Source organism: Drosophila bipectinata, chromosome 2R (assembly GCF_030179905.1).
Source record: "Drosophila bipectinata strain 14024-0381.07 chromosome 2R, DbipHiC1v2, whole genome shotgun sequence".
In the NCBI taxonomy this organism is placed as follows: Eukaryota; Metazoa; Arthropoda; class Insecta; order Diptera; family Drosophilidae; genus Drosophila; species Drosophila bipectinata.
This window is the reverse complement of record NC_091737.1, coordinates 22,225,948-22,253,884: the sequence shown is the minus strand read 5'-3', so window position 1 is coordinate 22,253,884 and position 27,937 is coordinate 22,225,948. Positions and strand designations below refer to the sequence as shown.

At 43.6% G+C, this 27,937-nt stretch overlaps 2 protein-coding genes across 25 annotated transcripts; both read left to right on the top strand.

The window, feature by feature from the left end:
• The first annotated feature begins 98 nt into the window (after positions 1–98).
• par-1 lies at positions 99–27,937 on the top strand. 24 transcript variants are annotated; one of them, XM_043210354.2, is made up of 17 exons: positions 11,409–11,572; positions 12,849–14,390; positions 14,617–14,832; positions 14,888–15,108; positions 15,183–15,464; positions 15,523–15,716; positions 16,729–16,841; positions 16,903–17,086; positions 17,262–17,376; positions 17,434–17,561; positions 17,624–17,786; positions 18,252–18,365; positions 21,012–21,100; positions 21,948–22,071; positions 26,402–26,551; positions 26,613–26,731; positions 26,800–27,937. In XM_043210354.2, exons 2-17 carry the CDS (start codon positions 13,023–13,025, stop codon positions 26,856–26,858), a joined length of 3,639 nt encoding a protein of 1,212 aa, XP_043066289.1. In that variant the 5' UTR covers positions 11,409–11,572; positions 12,849–13,022; the 3' UTR covers positions 26,859–27,937. The 24 variants fall into 24 exon arrangements, 22 of the variants coding, with proteins under 22 accessions (XP_043066293.1, XP_043066291.1, XP_043066292.1 ...); XM_043210358.2 differs by lacking the exons at positions 11,409–11,572; positions 12,849–14,390; positions 18,252–18,365 and adding exons at positions 99–881; positions 3,202–4,113 and having other exon boundaries at positions 15,523–15,707; positions 16,903–17,071; positions 21,030–21,100; XM_043210356.2 differs by lacking the exons at positions 11,409–11,572; positions 12,849–14,390; positions 18,252–18,365 and adding exons at positions 99–881; positions 3,202–4,113 and having other exon boundaries at positions 15,523–15,707; positions 16,903–17,071.
• On the top strand, positions 1,592–2,988 carry mei-W68 (meiotic W68). Its single transcript, XM_017238067.3, has 2 exons — positions 1,592–2,264; positions 2,326–2,988. Exons 1-2 carry the CDS (start codon positions 1,904–1,906, stop codon positions 2,952–2,954), a joined length of 990 nt encoding a protein of 329 aa, XP_017093556.2. The 5' UTR covers positions 1,592–1,903; the 3' UTR covers positions 2,955–2,988.

The window sequence follows — 27,937 nt, the reverse complement described above, 5'->3', positions numbered from 1 at the left end:
TATATTAATCGGTCTCAGTGTGACCAAAGGTAAAAACACTTTTATTTTGGCGAATACGATACTACCATATTTGTTTGGGCAAAAAGATGGAAAAACTGGCAACACTTGCCGTAATTTTTTTGGACCGAGACGTACATACATATGTTGCTGCCAAAGTGGAAGTGGAAATAGGAAAATAGTAATAACTGTTTGCCAAGTGTTTTGGGGATTCGGTTTTTCGGTCATCGACAATTGGTGCCCCGCCAGCGGTATTTCAACGGCGTTAAGTGGCCGCCCAGCCAAATATCAATATCAAGTTACCCCATCGCGGATACATAGCTTTTCACAGAGAGCAGCAGCAGCAACAGCAGCAGCAGCAGCGCAAAATTTGTTGCCAACAAGACTGTTGGGGCCATTGTGTGCAGTGTGAGGGTCGGGACTCGTAATCGCAGTATCTGGTAAAAGAAAATCGCTGGCCGTATTGGAGCATCGCGATAAGAATTTAAGCAGCGTTAAAGAAAAGAAAAAAAAAAAAAGAAAAATCTTATTGAAAACCAGAGGAAGCGAGAGCGAGCTAGTTAGCGAGCTGGCGAGTGAGCGAGTGAGAAAGATATGTATTGCATTTGCGCTTCGTTGTGTGTGTGTTCGTTCGGTAAAAGTCGGTAAAAGCCTTTCCTCTAACTCTGAAGAAAATCGGAAAAAGCGGCAGGCAGCGAATTAAATAATAATGCGTTACATCGATGGCCCCAGCCCCCATCTAGCCTAGGCTGTTGTTTCTTAACTCTTATTGGGAGCGGAGGATAGCGGAGCGAAAGGAGGGAGGAGTGTGGGAAAGCAGCCTTGCCCACATACATACATATGTGTACGCCTTTTTGGCCCGATCGGAAATATAATTTTTATTGGTAAGTATAAGAAGAGTCAGCAAATCAATACTTTAAGGGGCTGCCATTCCGTTTCGTTTCGTTTCATTTCGTTCGTTAGTTTTCCTTCGTTGGCCCATTCGTTGGCGTTGTCTCTGCTCCCACTGCTGCTGCCAGCCTGCGCCGCCTCTCTTTCGAGAGATGGAAAGAGAGAGCAAAGACAAAGCGCCCCCGCTCTCCCCCAAAAAGCCCAAGACAAAATAAAATAAAAGCCAACTCTGTGTGCGTGCTCTGTAATAACGAGTACAATTTTCTGCACATACAAGAAGAAAAAAAGAAAAGAAAAGCAAAGAAAAAAAAAAAAGAAAGACCGAATAAAGAAATTCACATAAATTTATGGAACAATTGTCTCCCGCCCGCTCCCGTTCTCCCGCTCTCTTTATTTTTTCAATATTTTATTTAAAATATCTCTTCGCGAGTGCTTCAGTGTGTGTGTGTGTGTGTGTGTCAATTTTTGAAAAAACAGTTGTTTTCGCGGAAAGGGAATCTTTGTGTTGCGCGTAGTTTGTATTTTTAGCCAGCAAGCTCCTTTCCGAAATTATTTATAAACCCCCCCCCCCCCCTCTCGGAAATGTTTCCACGCAACGATTTACGTGATAATCATTATATTATTTTTACGAAGAAGAAGAACAAGAACAAGAAGTATGTAAGTTGCTTACGTATTTATGAATATTACAGTGCGTAGGTCGGTGGGTGGGTGGGCAGCCCACCAGCTCAAAAGTTTTCCAAAAATCATGCCCCTTTCGGATGTGGCGTGGGGGCGTGGCACTCTCCTCAATTAATTCAGATCAATAAAGCACTAAAGGCTTCGCAACAACTATTCAACCTCCCCTCCCTTTGACATAATCTCTCTCATATATAGAGATATATATTATATATAGCATCTATAGTTGGGAGCACGACCGAGTGACGTATGAATAATCTTTGTTTTTATGATTTTGGGAAAGTGAACCGTGATTCCAAAAGTGATTAGTTCCATTAATGAGAATCCTGATAAGCCGACAATGAGTGAGTGCGCGAATCGAATCGAAAGGATTGTACTGGAGCTTCTGGGGGGGCTCGTGAACGGCGATGCCTCCTTGAGGATACCCCGCTCAACCCCCACCATCACGGACTACCGACGAGTGTCGTACAACAATCGCCGTAGCAGACACACCTTCTGCCTGGTGGTGTACCTCCTAGCCCGGACCCACAACCTGCAGGTGCACGGCGGCAGCTACACCGTCCGGGGCCTGTACTACGGCGATCCGGAGCTGGTGCGGTCGCAGAACCGGATGGCCAGAGCCCGGCTGGACGTCTGCCGGATGCTGAGCACCTCGCCCATGCACCTAGGCGTTCTGGCCGCCTCCAAGGGCCTCGTGGCAGGTGAGTTGGACCGCCAGAGCGATGAACCCACTCGGCCACTGACAGCTGGTTACTCTTTTAGGCGACATCCAGTTCCAGATGACCGACGGCGGTGTCTTGGACTGCAACGTGTACGGCGGAGCTGTGGCCCTGCCCACCAATCCCGAGAACGTGGAGCGCATGGTGACGCAGGCGGACCTGGTTCTCGTTGTGGAGAAGGAGTCGGTGTTCCAGAGCCTCCTGTCCAGGAACATATTCTCCACCTTCGGTGGCCGCTTTATTCTGATAACTGGCAAGGGATACCCGGACTGCTGCACCCGGAGAATTCTGCATCGTCTGACGGAGGAGAACCACCTGCCGGCCTACATTCTGGTCGATGCGGATCCCTTTGGCATCGAGATAATGCTGGTCTACCGCCACGGATCGCAGGCGATGAGCTTTTCCAGCCAGGGCTATACCACCCCAGCACTGCGTTGGATGGGCCTGCACCCCTCGGAGATTCCGGCATTGGGTAGAGGTGCCGTTGCCCTAGGCACCGGCGACAACAAAAAAATCAATGACCTCCTCGCTCGCACCAGCTTGGAGGCGGGAGTGCGCCAGGAACTGCGCATGCTGCAGGAGGTTCAGCTGAAGGCCGAAATCGAGAGTGTCATAGGCTTCCTCTCGGAGGACTATATACCGAACAAAATCAAAAGGAATTTGTTTCTATAAGAGATATAGACTCTAATCTTAATAACAGACTATTGTTAGGAACTAAGTACTTATTATAAGAGATATATATATATATATATACATATTAAAGACATCTGTCTACCAACTTAAGAGTTAGTCTATTCCCCAACCCAGCTGTTATTTGTAATGACTTTTGATTGGCAATTATTGGGGGAGGGGGGGATCTATAATTAAGATTTTGATTCAAAAACCTGTGCTCTGTACTAATTTCTTTATCTATTTTCAGATGTGAAGGAGTTCCACACAGATGGTAGACACCCTTGGGGCATTTGACTAATCTTAAGTGGCGAAACCCGAAAGACTCCAAACTTGGAAAATACTCGAATCTCACCATCGTTGTGAACCACCAAACAGTACTGAGCACTGAGCAGTCGCACAGAATCTCTGGAGAGCACTAGATATCTGGATTTGGATTTTTAGAAATATGTCGACAGCAATGAGAACCACACTGCAGCCAGTTCCTGAAGCCCTGACGGCGGAGAGCGTCTCGAATGGCACTTCGTCGGGGGTTGCCTCGCCGGCGGCGCCAGCGTCGAGCGCCACCACTGCGGTAGCGCCTCTGGGCACCGCCGTCTCCAGCACAACAGCCACCTACGCCACCAACTCGATCAGCACATCCTCGCATTCAGTCAAGGATCAGCAGCAGCAGCAGCTCCAGCAGCAGCAGCAGCATGATTCCGCCAATGCCAACATTGTGTCACTGCCACCAACGACAACGTCAGTCGCCAATCCAACCGTCACGTCCTCGAATTCGGCCACCAACAACAGTACTGCAGCCACGCCAACGGCCAATTCGGGGGCGTCCACGGGCACGGGAGCGGGCTCGGTCGCTGGTCAGGGTGGTGGAGCCGGATCGGTATCGGTGACACCGGCGCCCGTTTCTGTGGCATCGGCCAACACCAATACCAACCACTCGCACCAGCACAGCCACCAGCACCACCACCATGTGGCCAACAACATGACCACGGACGGTGCCCGGCTCTCCAGCAACAACTCCTCGGCGGTGACCGGATCGGCGATCAACCATCACCACCATCACGCCCCCGGCAGCGGTGTGGCGCCCTCCGTTAACAAGAACGTGCTTAGCACCCACTCGGCTCATCCCTCCGCCATCAAGCAGCGAACCTCGTCCGCCAAGGTGAGTCTCACTCCCCTCCGGTTTCCGGTTGATAAGAATGTTCTGTAACCCGTCCTTGTCTCCGCTTCCCCTGGGGGGAACCGTGTCCACATTCGGTCGTCATCTATATCTCTATATAGCTCCATGGCTTGGGTCATTACTGCCTCTGTATAGTGTCTATAGGGTGAGCCTCTGTAATGATTTTGGTGAATCATATTTTGTACTTGATTGTGATTTTAGAGGCAAATTATAGTCACTTTTTGTCGATTTATTGCTCATCCGACTTGGTGACACAGGTGATCCATCGTATGAGTAATGTAGTTCTTCGAAATACACGAGATGACAAGGTTTAAGCTTAGTTCGAGTGATTATCCGTAAGATACTTTAATCCCAAATGTTATAAAGGTTCACCCTATTGTCCCATGTCCTGCTATAACTACTTTTACAGCTTCTCGTTGGGAGGGGAGGTGACGAATTCGATGTATAAGCAATTAAAAATTGTTTTGGGGGGTGGGAACTACCAAAATGGGGTCATATTTTAGGAGTCTATTAGCCACACTCCTTCCCGCTAATGGAAAGCCATTGAGAAGTTAAAGTACTTGCTAATTAGTAATCACAACATGTTCCAAAAATCCAGTGAGTCAATAGAACCGTCTCTCTGGTCTCCTCTGGTCCATTCACAAATAATATATATTATAGTATTTAGAAACCATTATCGATAGCAGCCCCACTGTATGGCACTCTCTCTCTGCCACTCTCCCTCTCTCTTTGTTTCGATTTCCAAGCCAAATCCGTGGGATTTCTCTCAAAACAAACATGTAACTGTTTTGATTTTAAATATTTCTGCAAGAGAGTGTGTGTATGTGTGGGCTTTTATCCATAATTGTGTGTCTGTATGGGTAATATAAGCTCCATAAGCTGTCTTTGTGGATTTTGTATTGGGGGATCGTGGGTAATTATAATTTATAAGAATTAATAATTCTTCAAGTTTTTTTTTGTAGATTTCTTAATTTTTGCCAAGCTTTGCATATTTCTTTTTTGCCATTCTTTTAATCTTTGAATCTCTTGTGGACCTTAAGCTCAGCTCTAACTCTCTGCTCTTCGGGGGGAGATCCCTTTTGCCAAAGCTCTTTGTCTCTTTGGAAGTCTCCATGGCTCAGATTCGTGCAGGTTGTTATGATTCACCTGCATTTACCTGCTAGTGCTGCTGCAGACTGCATTCGGTTTATAGGGTGTGTCGGTGGAGAAACAACAACGACCTTCCCAGCCAGAACTTTGGCGATATATCGTAGTCGCAGAAAATGCCAAGCTTGCTGGCTTGTTCGCACGCTTGCTTGCTCGCCACATCCACAGAATTGCTTTCCACACACAGAAAACATCCACACTGGAAGCCAGGCGGCGGGCCGTCGAAAGCTTGTTTTAGTATTAAGTTCCACTTCATTCGTGTGGTCACCGTCGCGTTCGCAGCGCGTTGTTGTCATTATCCGTCGCTCTCCACCGATATCGTGTCTGTAGCTCTATAGCTCTGTATCGTTATCGCCCAGCGATGAGTTGACTCCGGGTTTTGTTTTTTTTCCTGCTTTCGCCCATTTTTAAACTTTTTTTTTTTATAAATCGCTTCTGCCATTGTGACCACCTATTATCGCACAAGCACAAGGGTAACCGACTACGACTGCGACTGCGGCGGGTGTGCGAATAAACGGGCATTACGTCAAAATAATAAATATATTTAAAAACAAAGCAAAACACGAGAAAGATTACGAAGCGAGCTGTAGCGCAGTAGCGCAGTAGTGATCCTAATCCCAAATCAAATCAAAAATAGTTACAACATCCGCGAGATAAAGAGCATCTATAGAAATGTGCCGTCCAAGCTAATCTGATCAGTGCGAGCTTAGAATGAAATCAAGGGCATGAGTACGCAGCTTAGAATAAGCCCCAATTGAGCTCCAAGTGAGTGGTGGTGGCTCGGAGGGCGGTGGGTGGGGTATGTGTGTGTGTGTGTGTGTGTGTGGCGGCCAGGGGTCACGGGAATTTCTAAACGCAAAATACACACGCACGTGTGTGCCGTCGTTTCTCGATTAAAAATAAATTCATTTAAATAGTGTTGCTTTTTTTTAATTTATGGATAAAGCCCAGCTGAGTGTGTGTGTGTGTGTTTGTTGTTCCGTGTTCAAGTGTGTGTATGTGTGTGTGTTGCAGTTCCAGTTTGAGATTTGAGATATACCACTCGCATCTCGCAGATACATTGAGAACTGAGCCAATTGCGGGTGATAAGTTAATTTAATTATAAAAGTACGAAAAAAAAGAAAGAAAGAGAAAAGAAAAGAAAAGTAGTAGTGCAAGCGAAAGAATGAAAGCGGAATGAAATGGAAAAAAAAAAAAATGAACAAATTCCCACCCACACACTGGCAGCTAGCTGGTGTGTGTGTGTGTAAGTAACGCTTAAAGAACGTAAACGAGGTAACTAGAAGAAGAACAGCAACAACAACATCCAGTCAGAGTGAGAAGGAGCGCAAAAGAAACAGCTTTTGCTTATTCCCACCTCCTACCCCCACCCCCCTCACAGCAACGTGTGGGGCTTCATCGTTGTCTCTCTGTACTGTTATTGTTATTGTTGTTGTTGTTGTTGGTCATCTATCTGTATCTGCGTTTTCGCCTTCGTACCCATCGGGCGTGCCAAGGCTTGCGATCCACACACCGACAAACACACACATGTACACAAAGTCTCCATCAGAAGCCAAGCTGGAACGTGGACCGTGTGGAACTTATCGCGAGGTGTCTTGTCTCCTTGTCTTTGGAGACACGCACACACACAGCCACACACAAGTGTAAAGTGCGATAACTGATAAGAGAGCGACAAGTGTCTGCTTTTTTTTTTTGGTTAGAGAGCCACCCACCCACCGAGCACAGTACCCCACCCCCAGTGCGTCATGTAAGCAACAAGTTTGCAAATAAAAAAATAGGGGGGGAAGCAATGCAAAGATTATAATTCAAATTAGTGGAATGCACTGAGAAAATAAAAACAGGTTTCTTTTTAATAAAAAAAGTGCAATTAAAAAAATAATAATTAAATAAATGTGAAGAATAATTAAAATATTTCTAGTTTTAATGGCTAATTATAAAAAATTGCCATTATTACTTTGTGGATAAAAAAAGATAGCTTGAGACTTGGACTGCGTCGCGTCTTCAATGTTCTCCTCCCTCCCTCCCTCCATTGTGCTCTAATAGAATTCAACAAGATGGACTTTAGTAGTGCCCCTAAATTGTGATTGTGCCTCCGACTGAACAGACTTTAAATATTATATAGTATAGAGATATAGTATCTCTATACGAAAGTGCTCTCCCGGTGTTCAGGCCGATGTGGCCGAGCAAGGAACGAAGGAATATGTGTCACAGTTTCGCCATCGCCACCACAACCGCCACCGAAACCGTTCCAATAATAATCATCAGTGCCCCGTGAATACACACCACCACCACCGACAGAAAGAGAGAGAGAGAGAGATACCACCCACCACCCACTCGCAAAAATACTCGAACATCATGGGCCAGACCTCGAGTCACCGGCAGATGCACTCAAGCAGTGGCAGCCACAACAACAACAACAAGGAGGAGCCACAACTAGCAGCCCCCCAGTTTGGCAACCGGCGCACATCGACGCGCAAGTCCACCTCTTCGAAGCATTACCCAACACTGGTGCAGCCGTTGCGCAAGGACGAGCTCTCCCTGTTGCGAGACTCCCTTCTGCGCAACGGCAGCATAATGCGCAAGAATCCCGAGCGCCGGCCAGTGACGATCAGTGAACTGAAGCCGGCCAATGCTGGGGGACAGGTGGCGGGGGGCAGTGGCCTGCCCGTCACCGCCGAGGAGGCGGCGGGGGGCAGCAGCAGCAGCACCACCCAGCTAATGGCCTTCCAGTTGCCGGTGGATCGCAGTGCCAAGACTGATGATCTGGCCGCAGATTCCTCCGATGCCGCCACCGCTCCCAAGGAGTCGCGGAACGAGTTCTACATCGTGGGGGATGGGTATCATCGTACGGATCACTGCTACTACCGCAGTCCCAACGGAGACTTTCACAAGCTGCCCTCGGATTCGTTTCACAAAATGTCGGAGGGGTGTTTCGTGCGGATGGCGGACGGGGCCTTTCGCCGCCTGGAGGTGCCCACCAAGGCGCAGATATCACGGCGCTCCTCCAAGGCGGAGGAGATCGGCGACGTCGCCGGCAGTGCCGCCACCAATGTCAAGAGCCATCTGATGAGGTTCATCAAGCGCTCGAAGAGCCACACACCCGCCACCATCGCCAAGCTCCAGAAGGAGAAGGAGGAGGCCCGGGCCGAGCGGAAGCAGCGTCTGTCCAATGCCATGCACCAGAAGAGCCTGGCGGCGGCCAGTGCCGCCACATCGGCGGCAGGGAACTCCTCTAGTGGTGCGGCTGCCGGCAGCGGTGGTCGCAACAACAACAAGATCGTGGTGACGATGATCGAGAACGGTGGACTGCCCATTGTGGCCACCAGCAAGGCGGAGCGGCCCAAGGCCACCAAGGAGTCTGCCTCGTCCAGTGAGAAAGCCAAAGCCTCGAGGGTATGTATCGATCGGTAGGGGTGGGGAGATAGTAGCCCAGTGGGAGATGACCTTGCCACTTTCGGGGGGGTTGTTGTATTTTTTGCGATTTCGGCCTCTGACCAGCCCCCTTTCCCCCCTCATTATCGCCACAATCTCATTATTTTAATCGTAATCACTAGCCTAGTTAGTCACTAGTTGTTGTTGTTTGTAAATGTCATGGTTTCGGGTTTGGGTTTCTGTTTCTGTTTCGAACGATTATCGATTGAAATTTTATATTGTTTTGATTAAGGATTCTATTTTATTTCAGATTTTTCAGATCAGAGGATATAGGGCCCAGTACTGCCTAGCAGGGACAAGTTCATAGCTTAGTAGTTGACCTCATTAGACTCTCTAACTGACTAGTCGGGGCTTAATGTTGATTAAGCTGCGAGTTATCCAATTAGCTCAATTAATCCGAACCCGTTCCAGCGGATGGGCTGCGAGAATACCTCGGAGTAGTTAATTGAAGTCCAGGCCTTCGCACCAGGCCTGGAAGTGAGAGGAATTATACAATAAACCCGGCGCACGAGGGGCTTTATACATTAGATTTGTATTAAATTGCATAATTAGCTAGCTCTCAGGTCCTGTTGCATCACAATCGCTACAGATACAGATACAGATCTTTGGCTTTATTTGCGAATTCCATTATATCGTTTCACACTTTCTCGACACGGGTTTCAGTATTATTCGCAAATAAACGAGATTACCTCAAAAGATACTAACTAGACGGACTTGTGTTCTCCTTTCGGTGACACAACTGCCAGGAATAGAAATAATACTAATGGGGGGCTATCATATAATAGGATTATTAAGAGAAGGGGTTCAGATTATATTTAAAATATTATAATATATTTTTATAATAAGTGCTTATCTAGTGTAAATAACTATGAAAGTAAAGGGACCTAAGGGTATTCATATATATGAATATATTAGAGCTTATATGACACAACTGCCAGGAATAGAAATAATACTAATGGGGGGCTATCATATAACAGGATTATTAAGAGAAAGGGTTCAGATTATATTTATAATATTAAAATATATTTTTGTAATCAAGGCTTATCAGGGCTCTATTGTAGCTATGGAAGTGAAGGGATGTAAGGGATACATATGAATACATTGGATTATATATAGAAGTTAGGGTTATATTATATATCTTGGGGTTTATATTACACCTCTGCCTGGAATAGAAATAATACTCATTGCGGGGGCTATGATATGAAGGGATCTTATAAGAGGATTATTCGAAGAAAGGGTTCAGATGATTAACTATTTTGTTATTTAAAATATTATAATATTTTTTTATAATCAGGTCTTATCTATTGTAACTATAGATGTGAAGGGATGTAAGGGTATTCATACATCTATATGAATATATTGGAGCTTATATGACACAACTGCCAGGAATAGAAATTAAACTAATCGCGAGGTCTATGATATAAGTACATTTTATAAGAGGATTACTATATTATATATGTATTATATAGAGAAAGGTTTCAGATGATTAACTGTTTAGATATTCAAAGTATTATAATAGTAATAATAATAGTTAATAATAATCCAGTAATCAAGGCCTATCTAAGGTTTATAAGGAAGTGAAGGTTACGTCATATATCTTGGATTTTATATGGATGAGACTCCCTGGAAAAGAATACAAATTGGGGATCATGATATAGAAAGATCTCATAAGAGGGTTACTAAGTAAAAGGGTTTATGTAGGTCGTAGACTATTTTGTTATTCAAAATATTATAATATCTTCCTGTAATCGGGTCTTATCTATGGGGTTATGAGGAAATTAACATATTATAAGACTCTAGATCTAGTCTCTCTAAGAATATCTAAGCCTTGGTAAGAATCCCCTTTTAATCCCCCTCCCCCTGGGTCAAAATTGGTCTACTTCCAGTGCCATAACTGCCAGGAATAACTAAGACCATTATAGAATTATGATCCGAAAAGATATTGCAAGTGGGATTACTCAGAAAAGGATTCAGATCTTGGGATCTGTTCAGAAACACAACCTGTAACAGTTCCTATCTTTAATAAGAAAGCGGGGGATACGTAACTGAGACCTTATAAGCCGGCCCTTAGATCCGGGAGAGAATTCCTCATCGTTCTCCACTCTATGACCCAACTTTCAGGAGAAGAAGTAACATTACTTAGAGAACTACGATCCTAAAAGATCATAAAAGATCCTGAGATCACCAAGAAAAAGGGTCCAGAGATAAGGAGGCTTCAGAGTCCTCCTTTTAATAAGAAAGCCGGGGAATACGTAACTTGGACTTGGACCTAATAAGCCTCCAGATCGGAGAGAGAATCGCTTTGCGTAACCCTGGTGGGAACTGGTGGTGTATTGCGCACATGCGCACTCCCCTAATCTCTGCCAGCAAACAGTTAACAGTTTCTTCTCAGCGTTACGCTCAGGTGATATCAGTGGGTCTCACCAACACACCAACACACACACACCCAACCACCAGGCACACCTACACGTTCATAAATCAGCGCTCCAAGCGGGGCTGCTCTTTGTGAAGAACACACACACACACATACATAGAGGTACTCCGGTGGCCCCACATCAACACCACCAATACCATGATAGAGAGCTGCCCACCGATCGGGGCGAGTCTAATAGTATGTGTGTGTGTGTGTGTGTGGTGTGTTGGTGTATTAAGGCCGTTGGCTCAGTCGCAGTCAGCGCCACCGTCGCAGCCGCCGTCGTCACCGATTGTGATTCCGATTCCGTGCTTCTCCGGCACGGCACTCCAGTTCCAGTTGCTGAGTTGCTGAGTTTGCTGCTGCGGTGTGGCCAAGTGGCTGTTGGCTAATGGCTGTTGGCTGCTGAGCTCTAGCTGCTGTTTCTAGCTGTGTCTAACTGTCTTTCTGGCTAGTGTAGTTGTAGTTGTATTTGTAGTTTACGTTTACGTTTACGTCAGAGTTACAGAGGCCGTCCTCTACCGTCCCGTCCCAGACCCCGGCCCACGTAAAACGAGTGCGAAAAGTTGCGAAAGCCGCGTGCCTGCGATAAGATAAGCGTGCGGTTACCCTACCTTTAATAATCGGGATTTGCGCGAAATGTGAAAGAAACCCACACACACAGATGAATGGGAATTACTATATACGATATATATATAACCTAACTGTATTCAGCAGCAACGAAAAAGTCGGCTCAATTGTCTAAAAGTAGTTCATTTGCTTTCGACTTGCCAGTGTCTGCGTGTTCGTGCCTGTATTAGTGAGAGTGCATGTGTGTGTGTGCAGTGGAGCTTTTCGCTTTGCTCACTGAACCAGCGAACGAATTTCAGATACTTGTAGATCTCCACCGCTATTGTAACTATTTAGACAGTAATTAAAGCAACAACAACAACAACAATAACAGAATCAGAAGCAACAGCAGCAACAAAGGAAAATAGCAAAATGAATCATAAAACGTAATGAGCTTGATGGAGCGGGGGAGCATGACACACGGCGGAGAGAGCTAGCATCTCAGCTGAGCTTGTGCAACACACCAGCCGATGAGAACCAGAGAGAGAGAGAGAGAGTCGAGTAGACGCATACTCACACACTCGCTCACCTGACTGATACAGGTGTGTGTGTGTGTGGAGGTGGTCGTTCTGCCTGCCTGCCTGCCTGCTCACTCTCGCCAGTGGGGGGCTCTCTCGGTTTGGGGAGTGTGTGTGGTATATAGCTCTCCCTCTCGCTCCGCCGCATCGTAGCCCTAGGAGTGTAAGCAGTGTGTTTATTTCAGTGTCACCGGGGAGACAGATTAGCTCTTGTCCGCCTGTGTCGTAAATATAACGCATACACTCTCGCCTCCCCCCCTCTCTCTATATATATATATATAAATGGAAGTTTCTGCCTTGCCTGCTGCTGACTGTGTGTATTTAATTCATTTTCGAGGTTTTAATGCGCAACAACTGCGACTTGTTGTGCGTTGCGTTGTGTTGGCTGGGCGACAAAAAAACAAACAGAGGGCCGAGCTCCATCGAGAATTTAGAAAGCCAAATGTAAACACACATGCACCTTGGCAGGTGTATCGTACTTCCGTTTTTCGGTTCGGAAAAAAAGGCAGTTTGGAAGCGGAGCTTCAAGCTCCAACTCTCACCCACACACTCACACGCGCGCGCAGAAACTAATTTTTCCCTTCAAACTTAACTCTCAGTGTAAGAACAATAAACACGCAAAGCAAACATTAAAAAAAATATAAAAAAAAGAAAAAGCTGATCTCTCCAAGCAACAAGTACACTCACGCACACAGAGACACCAGAGTTAGTGCCACGACAAAAAATAAAAAATAAAATAAAGTGGAAGCAGAGAAACTGAAAACGGAGGAGCAATGGAGGCCACCAGCAGCACCACGACACCGGACTTGAATCGCGGCGATGCCACCAGGAAGAGCGTGCGCCTCTATGCCGCCCGCAAGGGGGCAGCCCCAGCACCGCCCAAGCTCAGTGTGGCGCCCACCACCACCTCATCGTCCTCCGAATCCTCCCCCTCTAGCGCCTACAACAACAACAACATCTTGCCGGAAACGGAAATCGACCGAACACTTCTTGCCAGCAAGGATCTCGCCGACGAAGTGGTGGAGCTGCGACGACGCGAGGTGGTAGCGCCCCTGCCCCGTGTGGCGGTCTCTGCCCTGCCCGCTCTGCAGCCCCATCCACAGCCCAAAGAACGCCAGAAGCCGCCGCCACGCAGTCTCCTCTCCACGGAAGACGATGCGGGCGTCTCCTTTGCCCTCGGCTCCATCGAGAAGCACATCCACAACGTGGAGGAGAGCTTCAAGCAGCAGCAGCAGCAACAGCAGTCCCAGTCCACGCTGCAGGTGATGATGAAGGCCGACATCAAGCGGATGCAGAGCAAGCGGTACGGCGAAACAGAGAACCTCCTGCGGCCCGGAATCAGTGACATGTCCTCGGAGAACGACTTCCAGTACTTGGGCGGCCGGCGAGGCGGGGAGCTGGACGACAGCAATGAGCTGATGCTCTCGGAGTTCCAGCGGGGCAGCGACGGACGAAACTCGATCGGAGCCTACTCGAAGAACTCGGCTGGAGCCTCCAGCGGGTCGAGTGCTGTGAAGGCGAAGCTGGCCCGGACCGCCTCCGACACGAAGAACAATGACACGGTGCTGGCCATGCGGGCCACCCTGAAACAGAAGCAACACATGGCCGACGAGAAGCCAGCGGTGTGGCGACCAGCTGGCCCTGCGCCCACGCCCGCCGCCAGGAGCTCCTCGTCGACGTCCAACTCCACGTCCGCGGGAAGTCGCGGCGGCAGCAGCAACAGTGTCGTGGACGGAGTGGCTCCGTCCAAGTTGACGGCCACCACCATATCGGCGGCCAAGCGGCGCGAGGAGAATCTTCGCCAGTTTGAAGCTCTGCTGGCCCAGAAGTCCCACCGCCACGCCTCCTCAGGAGGATCGGGGGCTTCTGGTGCGAGCAGTACTTCTGCCAGCTCCAAGAGGCGTTCGGAGCGACCCATCGTGGCACCCATTCCGCCCTTCAATTCCCACAAATCGGAGGCAGTGACCCCGGCCGCCAGCTCGACACGAGCCAGTGTAGATCCGCGGTCCACTTCGGGTCACGGATCAGGATCGGGATCTGGCCACGGGTCTGCAGCTCCGGCAGCGGGCCATCATCGCTCCTCGCACGCCCCCAGCGTGGTGTCCAACCGGAGCACTGTGTACAGCAACAATGTTGCACAGGTAACCCCTGGTTGTCTTAAGAAGTCTTGAATATCACTATCATTCCAACCATAAACCAGTTATCGTGTCTTTATCGAGGGCCAAGCCTATTCCGGGAATAGATATCACTTGTCCCCAATCCTTCCGTGCTCTTTAACTGCGTAGTTCTTGCGGGGATAAACCTTTGACCCTACCACCCAGACCACCCTGATGTAGAACTCTACTAACTCCAGTCTTCCTTTCGCAGGGTTCCCCCAACATGCAGATGCGGAGTAGCGCCCCCATGCGATGGCGGGCCACGGAGGAGCACATCGGCAAATACAAACTCATCAAGACGATTGGAAAGGGCAACTTTGCCAAGGTGAAGCTGGCCAAGCACCTGCCCACTGGCAAGGAGGTGGCCATCAAGATAATTGACAAGACCCAACTCAATCCTGGGTCACTACAGAAACTCTTCCGAGAGGTAAGTCAAGCACTTTGAGACTATGGAAGATTCTAAACCATATGTCCATTTACAGGTTAGGATAATGAAGATGCTGGATCACCCCAACATAGTTAAGCTGTTCCAAGTAATCGAAACGGAGAAGACGCTGTATCTCATCATGGAGTACGCGTCCGGGGGTGAGGTGTTCGACTATCTGGTCCTGCATGGACGCATGAAGGAGAAGGAGGCGCGCGTCAAGTTTCGACAAATCGTCTCAGCTGTGCAATACTGTCACCAAAAGAGAATAATTCACAGGTATAATGAATCCCAGGATCATCAGGTTCCCACTCCAAGTTCCATTGATAACCTTTGATTTTCCTCCAAAACAGGGACTTAAAAGCTGAAAACCTTTTGCTGGACAGCGAACTAAACATTAAGATCGCTGACTTTGGCTTTTCCAACGAGTTCACACCCGGCTCCAAGCTGGACACGTTCTGCGGCAGTCCACCGTACGCCGCTCCCGAGCTGTTCCAGGGCAAGAAGTACGATGGTCCCGAGGTGGATGTGTGGTCGCTGGGCGTTATCCTGTATACGTTAGTGAGCGGTTCCCTGCCCTTTGACGGCTCCACCTTGAGGGAGTTGCGCGAACGGGTGCTCAGAGGCAAATATAGGTATGAGGATTATTAATTTTTTAGTTTTAAAACATTAATTTATTTAATTTTGTTGTAGAATCCCCTTCTATATGTCAACTGACTGCGAAAACTTGCTCCGCAAATTCCTAGTACTGAACCCCGCTAAGCGTGCTAGTCTGGAAACCATCATGGGCGACAAGTGGATGAACATGGGGTTTGAGGAGGACGAACTGAAGCCCTATATAGAGCCCAAGGCCGATTTAGCCGATCCCAAGCGGATAGGTAAGACGGGTACTGTATACAAAATTCATTACTAATATTATTAACGAATTGTGTGTGGACTGGAGTTTATTGCCTGCCGATTTATTATTTATTATAATAATGCCTAACTATTGTATAATCTCTGTTACTAACTTTTAGTAGACACTTTCTTTGTAAAAAATGTTGTGTTTTTTTTCTATGATCTTTGGTTGTATCTTGAAATATATATACCATCATGATTTTTGTTTGTAAATTCTCACATAGCTGCGGGGTCACAAACCGGTGTCAAGAATTCGCTCTCGATACGCCGTAGTGCCTACAACTTGATGTTGATGGTGAATTTTCTAATCGACGAAAGGAAGGGTCCTGTCCATGGCCATGGCCCAAGGCCACTTGAAAATGTATGCCACCCAATCTCGTGTAGTGAAACGTTGCTATCGTAGCATCCCGAGATCATTCCGCATTAACCCTCCAATTCTCTGTTCTTTTTCTCACTTTCTGTCCGCCCAATCCGCTCCAGCTCCAGATCGTCCAGGAAGAGACATCAGATAGCAAGCCAGCTCTCGAGAACGGATAGTCTGGAGTGTATTTGAATATATTTTGAGAACAGCCAGCCATTCCTTTGGAGCAACTAAAATTTCATTTTTATTTTCATTGTATTTTCATTGGTTTTTCACTGATTTTCACTGTTACTAGCTGTTTTGTGTATGCACAATGATAAGGGAAAATAAAGTAGCCTTCTTCTACGAAATGTTCTCTTTCAATTCGAAGCTGAAGATTGCATCCGGTTTGGGTCCTGCCTCGGTGATGATATGATTTCGTTTCGTTTGCTGCATGGTCTAGAAATAAGAATATAATAATCCTATGTAGTTGGCCAAGTGAACACACAATTCCGGCCACTCCCAACTCGAGTTGGAGAGTATCGGTGATCTGTTATTGTAATGAATTTGCATGCCCTATCTAAATGTACTAAATTGTCAGTTGATGAATGTACCACAAACACCCTACACCCTCTTATCTGATTTGTTTGTACGACCTGCAGAAGCTCTAGTCGCGATGGGCTACAATCGGCAGGAGATCGAGGCTTCGCTGTCCCAGGTGCGCTACGATGATGTTTTTGCCACGTATTTGTTGCTGGGACGCAAGAGCACCGACGTAAGTAAAGGTCATTATATTCCAATGAGCTCTAAAGAGCTAAAGATTCGTCTTCCTGTAGCCTGAAAGTGACGGATCCCGATCTGGCTCATCGCTCTCACTGCGCAACATCTCGGGCAACGATGCGGGCGCCAATGCTGGCAGCGCGGGAGTCCAGAGTCCCACGCACCGTGGCGTCCATAGGAGCATATCGGCGTCTAGCACGAAGCCCAGTCGCCGAGCCTCGTCCGGTGCGGAAACCTTGCGTAAGTCCCACTAAGGGGCTAACGACTTACTAACACTTTATTTTTCTTTAAAGGCAAAAGCTCTTTCGGTCCGACTGTCTGATAGAATGTGTCATCGAAAGAGCTTTTTCCAGTAGCTTGTGTTTGCTTAGTGCATTTTGTAGATTAAAAAAGTTAATAATATTATTTATTTTAGGCGTTGGACCCACAAATGCAGCTGCAACTGCCGCTGCTGCGGCGGGAGCCGTGGGTGCCGTCAACCCAAGCAATAACTACAATGCTGCAGGATCAGCCGCGGATCGAGCATCAGTGTATGTATTATATAGTCAGTCTATCTAAAGCAACTACTTACAAGTTACTCTTTCTAGTGGCAGCAATTTCAAGCGTCAGAACACCATCGACTCGGCCACGATCAAGGAGAACACGGCGCGATTGGCCGCCCAGAATCAAAGACCTGCTTCGGCCACCCAAAAGATGCTCACCACGGCAGACACAAGTAAGGTGCTAATCAGTCTCTAATCAGGCATCTATATAATCCCCTCCAACCACTTCTTCCAGCACTGAACAGTCCCGCCAAGCCGCGAACGGCAACGAAGTACGATCCGACGAACGGCAACCGCTCGGTGAGCGGCACCAGTGGCATCATTCCACGCCGCTCCACCACGCTCTATGAAAAGACTTCGTCGACGGAGAAGACCAACGTTATTCCCGCAGAGACAAAGTACGTGAGAGTCGATCCGGTTGTAGTAGCCAGCGTGTTATTCCTACAATTTGCGATAGTTTCTACTGCTGTTCAAAGTTCCCCGCCCGTCCCCCCGGTTATTATTTGCATCACATTCCCCCATTTTTTCGGCAGGCTTACTTTACTTTACTTAGTTCGGATCGAGAATCGGACATAAAGTTTAGAAATCATCTACACACTTCCATCTAGACAGGGGGACCGTGGTCCTCTAGAGGCGATCCTTCGCGAATAAAACATATAGTATTATTGTATATAGTCACGCACAGTTTAGTTGTCCTTAGTTGCCGTGCCTCTGGCACAATCCAAAATGACAATTATTTGTTTTATTTAAAAACATTTTGGTTACACTTTTGCAAAACCCAAAACTCCATACAAACAATGCCATACTTATGATTACGATTCTACCACTTTTCGGCCTAAACCCAAAAACTTGCACATTACCAGCAGCGGATCGGCAGCTCCCGCTGGAAAAGGTCATACCAAAAGCGCTTCTGTTTCGAGTCCTCGCCCCTCTGCGGACGGATGCGTCACGGTCTCGAATGATCCGCTTGGAACGAGGTATACACATGAGTAATTAACAAAAAAAAGAAACCAAACTAAACAAAATTATCTTTGTTTTTATTAACGAATTTTATTAAGAAATTCATTTTATTTTAATTTTTTTTAATCAATTGGCTGGCATTTTGTTTGATTTTTTTCGAGAGAATTATTGTGCATTTTTTGGACAATCATACTGCAAAGTATTATCACCTTCATGAATCATAGACTCCAATATCAGTCACAAAGAACTCAACCACTTAGATGGCTAGCACGATCATACATTCCAGTAACTCCAGATCCTCTGATTTGTTAGAAAACCTAAAGGTCTCTGGAGAAAATAATAGATCTCTGATTTATTTTAATGAGTTTAGTTATTAGGTTAATATTTTTATGATTTATAGTCCTAGAGAGACTTAGGATGTGGTTAGGATGATTCTGACTCTGAATGGAGAGCCCCTTGAGCCTGAAGACGTAATCGATTACCTTTAAGTACTTATCATTTAGATATATAATTTATTTCGGTTACTGTGTTTACTTCTCTATTAGTATATATAGTGTTGGCCTTTCCTAGTTTCGTTCTATATTCGTTTCGTATTTATCCAACCTACTTATCCAGTGTACTACTTACTACCGAGCTAACCGATTTGATCAATTGAATAATGTAAATTTCTTATCTTTTCATGTTTTTTACAATTTTGAACATTGTCTGTTTACAAACCAATTGTCTAATTTTGATAACAACTACACTACCACATATGTACATCCATTCCTTGTGGCGTTCTATATATCCGCAACTACAAATAACACCACCTACGAATCTGAAATCTGATATCTGAATCTGAAATCTGAATCTGAATCTGCAACAACCTCCTTCGTCCTCCTATCGACGCTCGATCAATTATTGTACTACTCTACTATTACTATAATAATAATAATAATAATGCAACAATTCCAATCCGATTTGAACAATGAATTCCATTTGGATTCTGTCCGAAATCGAACAAATATTGGTGAGTGAAAAAAAATGTAATCTTACATTAAGAGAAATATATATTTTGTGCCTCATTCAACCAAGGGTCGTGGGCGCGTCCAAAAAACATACAATTGCTAGAATATTTTGTGTATTTTTGAGCAATTTTTGGGTATAAAGTAGCCAACGCGAACACGGCCACGGCCCTTTCCATATATAGTACTTTCCATAAAAGTATTGCTTAAAACTATATACAACTTAGCATACGGTTTGGTTTTATTTTCCTAATTTTGTTCGCCTAATTTCGCATTTCTGTGATTCTCATTTTTAAAACGAAATTCAATTGGCGGCGATGCCAAGACGACATACGTGATACTATTGCTCGATATAGATAGATAGGCCCCGAGGATATAAGCCCTAACGAAAGTGAATAGTTTTTTATTTGGTATTCGCATTGGGATGATCCAAACAAGATTTCTTAAGTAATATTAACTCTCATTACTATACTCGTGTGTTTCCTCATGCATGTCTCTGTCTCCGTCAGTAAAAGTCTATTGATTCTATTTATCCATCGCCAGTATAATTGAATTATCTTCATTATTGTGTGTGTTTGATTTTCGTTTATTGTTAAATGCTAAACTAAATTTTTTTAAAATCAATTATATAGTTTGTTATTGTGCTGCTGTTTGTAACTCTTGTACCTCTTGAACATAATCTCCGTACTCTGTGCTCTCCAATGTACGATTTCAACCAGTAACTTCCAGCTTTGATTAGGATAACTGCTCAGCTTCTAATAAAGTACTTGACCCATTCGGGGATCTGATAGCCAATCGAACGCATGAACCATCCCATAATGCTTTCATGTAGACCGGAGGATCTAATCTCCCATCTGTACTCTAAACCTAACTGCTATCTGCTGAGCTTTCCAATATGCATACATATGTTCATGTCCATAAAAACCAACGAAACATTCGATATTATTTATAAGATATGTATTTTTAAGTGCTTGTCTCTATTTAAGAAAACTTACATGATCTATTTTTATTTTTTTCTTTTCATTTTGTTTATGTCTGCGACGTGATTGATACAAAAACACAATATATAAAAACACCATGAAACCCTTTTGGTTTGAAACCGTCATCAATTTGTCACATCAATCAATCAATCAATCAAACGAAAATGCTTGATTCGCGCTGCTCTGACCATCAACCCACCCGCCTGCCGCCATTCTACATGAAACCCAAAAAAACAAACAAACAATATATATATTTACTTACAAAAAAAAAAAACAATTAATTGGTAAAATTACGCAATGGGTAACAATTACAAATCCCCAAAAAAAAAACAAAACTATTCAATTCGATTTAATTCGATTTGATGATGATGATGATGACCCGAATTTCATAAATCATTCCATTAAACTTTTAATTTTTATATCGATATCATATCATATGTGACGAACGCGCGAACGGTTCTTGTACAAACAATAATACTATTTACTTAAAAAAAAATCTTACAAAATAATTTAATGGAAAAAAATCAATCTCTGATACTGATATAAAAACATATTCGTTTCCTGAAAAAATAATGCGATTCATTGGATTTGAATGTACTACTCCGACTGATTCGAAACTCGATACTGATTTGATTTGCATTCATACCTATGTGTGTATATTGTACTTGTACATATATAGTCTGTTCGATCGACTTAGAATGGCATCGGCTGTTAAATCAAGCAGACACTTTCCAAGGAATGTTCCATCACGTTCAACCTTTCACTCTGGTGAGTTTTCTGTTCACTTATTTTTATTAGTTTAAATAATAATAATTTAATTATATCCACCAATCCTAATCCCAAATCCTCCCTCAACTAACTGATGATACCTGGCCCTGGGGCCTAGGCTATACCTCATTCATAGATGTTAAGTTTATGATTTCTTGCATTCGATAGTAGGATTATGAAATATTCCTGCACTGCACCACCTTTCATAAAGTTTTTGATTTTTCAAGCGATTATATAGACATCGATATCCATATTATTAGCTGAATGTTATGTTATGTTATGTCGTACATATCGCATCGCTTATGATTTGACGCCCGCGACGATCTAATGCTGCACTCAGTCCATGCACGTTTGTCTAAATGGTTACATAATACTACTTCCCCCAACTAGTATGTTTGCATCCTTGAAATGAATCCCCCAAACCACTCACCTAACCACCTGCCCACCCACCCATCCATCCATCCACTGCTCTCCTGTAAATATCAATGTGTGTGTTTGGAAATACGGATGGAAAACTATTCATAGAGATATATATATATAGTCCACTCGGACTTGAATTCAGCTATCGCGATTAAAGAAATCCAAAGACTTTGCGTATGTCCCACTGGCCAAAGTGCAATGTGTGACTAACTAGCCAGATAATAGAACTAAATAGATAATAGAATACTTCCAAATCACATTGCCCTTTGTGCCTCTACTAAGTATATACCTACTATCAACCCCTGTTAGTATGTATGTACTTAGTTTAAAAAAAAAAACAAAAATAATAATGCAACTAATGATAGAATTGTTGTTCCAAAGGTAAATACTATTTAGATTCTAATTATATAATCATTGCAATTCGTAGGTCAAACCAGAGCACGAAACAACACAGCGCTGGAATATTCGGGCACCAGCGGTGCCTCCGGAGACTCCTCCCATCCGGGTCGCATGAGCTTCTTCTCCAAACTCTCCTCACGTTTTAGCAAACGGTAAGTACAACATGTTGCTACCAAAAGTATCCACAAGATGCCAACTTCATTTCTTCAGTTAATGGAATATTACAAGAAAAGCAAATGCAAACTGCAATTCGATTCGTTTCTTAATTTCATTTATTTTATCATTTAATTACAATTTTTGTTAATTTCTCTTGTTTTGTCATTTTTTTAATTTAAAACTCGTTTGTTTGTTTTTTTCCTCGTTTATCGTTTTCACTTTATGTTTCATATTTGTCTCATTATATATATATATTATTTTTTTTGTAAATCATATCTACTGCATATCTACCACACATACAGTTCATGTGCCATGGGTATGTGTTTATGGTTTCCAAGCCGGCAGAATACCTTTTTAAATAAAACCAACTTTCACTCAAACCGGCTCAAAGTTATCGCTACAAAACGCATTGCAATGCCATCTGCCCATCGATGCACTTAACTAAAAAATCAAATAATACCCTTGGATATGCAGAGTTTCAAAGTCAAAATCTGGCTTCAGATAGGTGCCTCTTTGAGCTTAGTTCTGAGGAAGGACAGGCGATCAGGATGTGGCGCGGATGATACAGACACACCAGAAACAGACAAGCTTAGGATTAAATTGGAACGACCCTATACCTCAAGTTTAAATCACATTTTAAAGTTCTAATCGCACTTTGGTTGGCTCTTCAAAGGGGAGCTTCTGTGCACTATAGTTTTCTGTGCGATTTCTGTTTTCATTTCTCAAGTCGATGTCGTGTTTTAACCCATCACCCTCTCACTAGAATCACGAAACTGCACCTGCCGAGATCTTAAATCTAATTTACTTGAGAGACTGAGAGGCAGAGACTCGTAAGACAACTGCTACCGTGAAGTGAACTATATAGACAGTAATACCCGAATAAGCTCTCCCAATAACCAACATAACTGCTATGCATCTGCGCTAGTTTCTCGACTGCTCTTAGACTAATGTTAATTACTAACTAACCAAGCAAGTTGTCCATGCGTTGGCCTGCACGATCGAGAGACTAATGTGTCATGGGCGTGATTTTATATTTTAATTGGTTAACTATTTTACTTTAATGCGAAGAATCGACTTCATCGAAAGTGTTACTGATCCTTCTTCTTCCACTAATGATATGCACATTTTTTGTATATGGAATTTTATTTTATGTTTTTTTTTCCGTTTTGGTTTCTCTATTTTTTTTCTCTCATTTTTTTGAACTGAACGACTTTCGGAAGGAAAGTGTGTACTCTCTAATGTATATACACCACGAAAAACACACACCTACCTAACACAATACATGTAACTTCTACCCAGGACTTTTGCCTAAGAACGAAAGTGACTCGAACTCGAACTAGCATATGCACCACATCATCCGATGCACTGACTCCATTTCTAGCTTGGATTAGGTGCGATTTGGGCGATGGTGCATATGCCGGTTCGATCGATGAGCTTACCAACTAGATGCTCGCAATGCATTGCTAAACATTTGTATTCCTATCCATATTTAGTTAGCATACGTACCATACTACATACATATGAACACATTGTGTAACTACAACCAACCAACCAACTACAAAAAAAAAGTTAAGCAGCTGAATATACTCTGAATGTGGCTCAGACCTAGAACAATGAATGGGTGTTATTCATACGATACTCATACCTATGATAGTGTCAAAGTGTCAGTGTCATCAAAGCATCCATTGGCCCAGCAACTACTATAAACGAATATAATATGGAGCTCCATCTAAAATCCGACTATGAATACAAGATAATACATACATACATATACAAATGCATATAAAAATATATATCTACGTGACTCTACGTGAAATAGCTGATATAAGGAACTGAATCCATATCTGATCTGGCTACCAACGTCCAACGTCTGTCGCTTCCTCTCTACGCTCTCAAATAAATCTCAGAATCTCCGTCACTCCTTAGTTTCTTTTATTCTTGATTGATTGATTGATTGATTTTTTTATATAAATGCATATATACAATATATATATACAGTATATAAATATTACTTATGTAGTTTCTTTAATCCTGTATATCCACGTTTGCTTTGTACAACTATGTACCTCCATTATATCAATATATATATATATCACCACCACGCTAGGAAGGCTCTTTTGTTCTTGTCTCTATTTATTTCATTTATATTAAAAAAACATTATCAATATTTAATTAATTGTAATGCTCTCAAAGCAATAAGCATAAAAAATAAAAATCAATAATAAAATGTAAAGTGTACTACTTATCAGTTGAAGAACAATTGCGTTTACTTTTCTTTTTCTATGAAGAAACATGATGATGATGATGATGAAAAAATAATGAAACTCTTACCATTATTCCGTTTTATTCTTATCTGTCCTCTTTGGTTTCATTTCTGGTATTTGTTTTTTTACCCATTATTAATATTTTTTCCAGCCGTGAATAATTTGTTTAAAATTTTTTCTTTAATTTTAGGCCAAACCAGTAATTAACAAAACAAGCATTAACTACTTCTTGTTAATAGTTCTAAAACTGAAACTGAAACTGAAAACAAAAACCGATTCCCCTAGAGTAAACGCGCGTGACGGAGAGGTTCTGATATGAACAGACAGACACAGATCGATGATCGAATCCAATATCGGATCGCATCGGATCGTATCGGGATCGATAAACGGAACTGTTAATGTTTATCGTTACCGTAACTGTTGCCGACCCCTGATATCGAGTCCGATTCGAATTCGATACCGATACCGATACCGATACCGAACCCCCTTCAAATGAACACCGACAACGTTGAGTTCCGTTGCGTTAATTGAAAATTTCACAAAGGCGCCTATGTTTTATTACGATTATTAACTAATTATACTTATAAATTTATATAAATTAAAAATACATATACATATACATATATATTTAAAAGTAAAGCAAACCACAAACAGAAATTACGAAACCCTTGTTTTCATTGTTTGTAAAACGATGCGAGAAGCGACCTGACAACGGCAATATAAAATTAAATAAAAATCGAAACGAAACTAAGAGACCGATATCGATACCGATTAACGATACCGGAAACGGAAATGCAAGAGATAATTAGAGATGGAAAATGATGATCAGTGAGAAAGCTGATCACGATTATTGGATAAAGTTGATAACTAAATAATACACCTATGAGTACTATACCTAAACTATCTATAAACTGTATCTTAAATGCGTATCGCATTTAGTTAATAAAATCTAAATAAAAATAAATTACTGAACCGTGAGAGCGTGAGAGAGTAAACTGCGAAAAGATAAAATAAACTAATCTAAGCGTAACTCAACTAAAATGATATATACAAACTGGTGTATTTATTTGTCTATACGCCATTTATCCTTTTTTTAGTAGTGAACACACAATAGAACACCAAAACACAAGTTGCTAATTTTGTAACGATGATCTTAAATCTTGTTTAGCGATCTTTGTATTTTTTTAATGTATATGTATGTATGTATGGATCTGTATTCTGTATTTCCGACATGAGCTTGATTTCAAATTGTATCCAAGGATCATACAATCAGAGTTCAATCAAGCAATCAATCAAGAAACAAAAAAACAAAAACAAACAAAACCAACAAATCAATCAAGAAACCAGCAAGCCAGCCAGCCAATTAACGATCTTGCAACTCATATTAGCACACCCACTGTTGCCCCGAAGCTGAACTTCAAGAGCTGTATGCTGAGAGCCACAAGAAGTGCAGCATATTTAGTATTTTAAGCATACCACGTAGTCACTAAAACAAAAAACAAAAAAACAAAATAAGAAACAAAACATTGCGATAAATAGAAACAAATTAAACTTAAATTCAAGGAAAAACAATGTATTAACACTAGTGCATGTGACCATTTTATTTGTACAGCTGATTATCTATAGATCGTGTTATCATCGGGCGCCTTCAGTGGCCCGATATGTAGTTATCTATACATATTAAGTTTCAAAGAAATAACGCATAATTAAAACAATTGATAATTTAATAAAAATCCATAATAAATGATGTGAAACATTTGTGAGCAAAAGAAAATACCACTAAAGCGCATTTCAATTTTATTTCATTTCGAATCATTGATAGCTACACTCCTTCCATGGATTGTTTTCATTGACTACCAATTCATTTTGGATGTTTTAAGAGTTTTAAATTAATAAATGACTGACATACTAACCTAACCGACTACAATTTTTGCAAACTAAAACAAAAAAGTTCCAAAAATGGGAAAGTTTCCAAATAACGAGTCTGCATTTGCCAGGTGTTTTCAATCTTCAAGGTTCGCGCGATATTTTTTTATATATTGGTTATATATTCATCTTTCAGTACAACAACCACGGAGGAGGCAGCGAAACCAAGAGTTTTGCGCTTCACATGGTCCATGAAAACCACTTCGCCCCTAATGCCCGATCAGATAATGCAGAAGATTCGCGAGGTGCTCGACCAGAACAACTGTGACTACGAGCAGCGTGAACGGTGAGTCCTAATATCCTATATATTTATTATATCAATTTTTTAATATTTAAAACCTTTATAGATTTGTTCTTTGGTGCGTCCATGGAGATCCAAATACAGACTCCCTGGTGCAGTGGGAAATTGAGGTGTGCAAGCTGCCTCGCCTATCCCTCAATGGAGTGCGCTTCAAGCGAATCTCTGGTACGCAGAAATATTAAAATAATAAGAAATATTATAGTTTTTAATGCAAATTCATTGGATTTCTTCAGGCACCAGCATCGGCTTCAAGAACATTGCGTCTCGCATTGCTTTTGACCTCCGGCTGTGACTTAACCAAACGAACAACGAGGGGAATGCTGCCGCTGCCGCCGCCATCGCCACTTGCTCCGCCTCGCGGGCCACTGATCCATCCGACAACATCTCCACCACCAACTGCCGGACGGTCAGCCACGACAGCAGCTCCAGACTGTCGGAGCTCTCGCTGCTCTGCCGCTCCTTGACCAGTCAGCAGGGATCACAGCGGCGCAAGAAGAGCCGCCTGTCCACCGGAGGCAGTGAGGATCAGAAGAAATCCAACTCGTTGCTATCAGCGTTCCAAATGTATTCGCCATTTAGTTCGAAGGAGAATGTGGAATCTGGAGAGGATGTGCCGGATCTACATGCTGTGATTGACGCACAGCCAGGTCACTCGATTGACGTGCCACTTTTTGGGGATTTCAGTCCGATAAACCCCATTCTTGAAGAAGAAGTCGATGTCCTTGATGGCAAAACAGGTGAATCCAAGAAGTCTTCACACAAAGATGGACAGAAGGTAAAAGGCGATGGCGGCGGCGGAGGCAACCGGTTGAAGCGAAACATCAAGCACACCGGAAGCCTAATTGTGCGCAAACTAACTGCAGCCAGACAAGGTTCGTCCGGAAAAAAGGAGAAGGACACAGCACAGGCGGCAGCAGGACAGGAAGCGGCGGCCACCGATAAGGATAAATCAGGCAGCAAGCCGGAGGGAAAAGTTGCCATGCTACGAACCACAACTCTCTAATGGAATGGAAAATGGCCGTAGCAATGGCATTTTGGGGGGGAAAATTCATTTGTGGGGCAGGCGACGCATCCTGCAGCCCGAATCTCAAGATGATGAAAACAAGAAAACAAAAATATAATGGATGTTAGTATCTCTCCGTAGATCGAACGTATTGAATATATAACAACCTACACATAACAATCAAGCAGACAAACCCCTCTATCTACCCACACTGACAGGCATTAGCACCCGCATAGATACGCACATATTTACATACATACATACGTTAATTAATAGGACTCTAGCTAATGGGCCAGCAAGCAGCCGGGGGGCTGCAGGACGATTAATAGAAGGGTAACACCAGAACACACCACTCAATAAAACAAAAA

What these genes read in the sequence shown, in the direction of transcription:
- par-1 (XM_043210354.2), top strand. Translation starts at nt 13,023, where the DNA reads ATGGAGGCCACCAGCAGCACCACGACACCGGACTTGAATCGCGGCGAT. An exon ending in GTGCTCAGAGGCAAATATAG is followed by an intron (nt 15,465 to 15,522) that starts GTATGAGGATTA and finishes ATTTTGTTGTAG; the next exon opens with AATCCCCTTCTATATGTCAA. An exon ending in GACTACGAGCAGCGTGAACG is followed by an intron (nt 26,552 to 26,612) that starts GTGAGTCCTAAT and finishes AAACCTTTATAG; the next exon opens with ATTTGTTCTTTGGTGCGTCC.
- mei-W68 (XM_017238067.3), top strand. Translation starts at nt 1,904, where the DNA reads ATGAGTGAGTGCGCGAATCGAATCGAAAGGATTGTACTGGAGCTTCTG. An exon ending in CTCCAAGGGCCTCGTGGCAG is followed by an intron (nt 2,265 to 2,325) that starts GTGAGTTGGACC and finishes TTACTCTTTTAG; the next exon opens with GCGACATCCAGTTCCAGATG.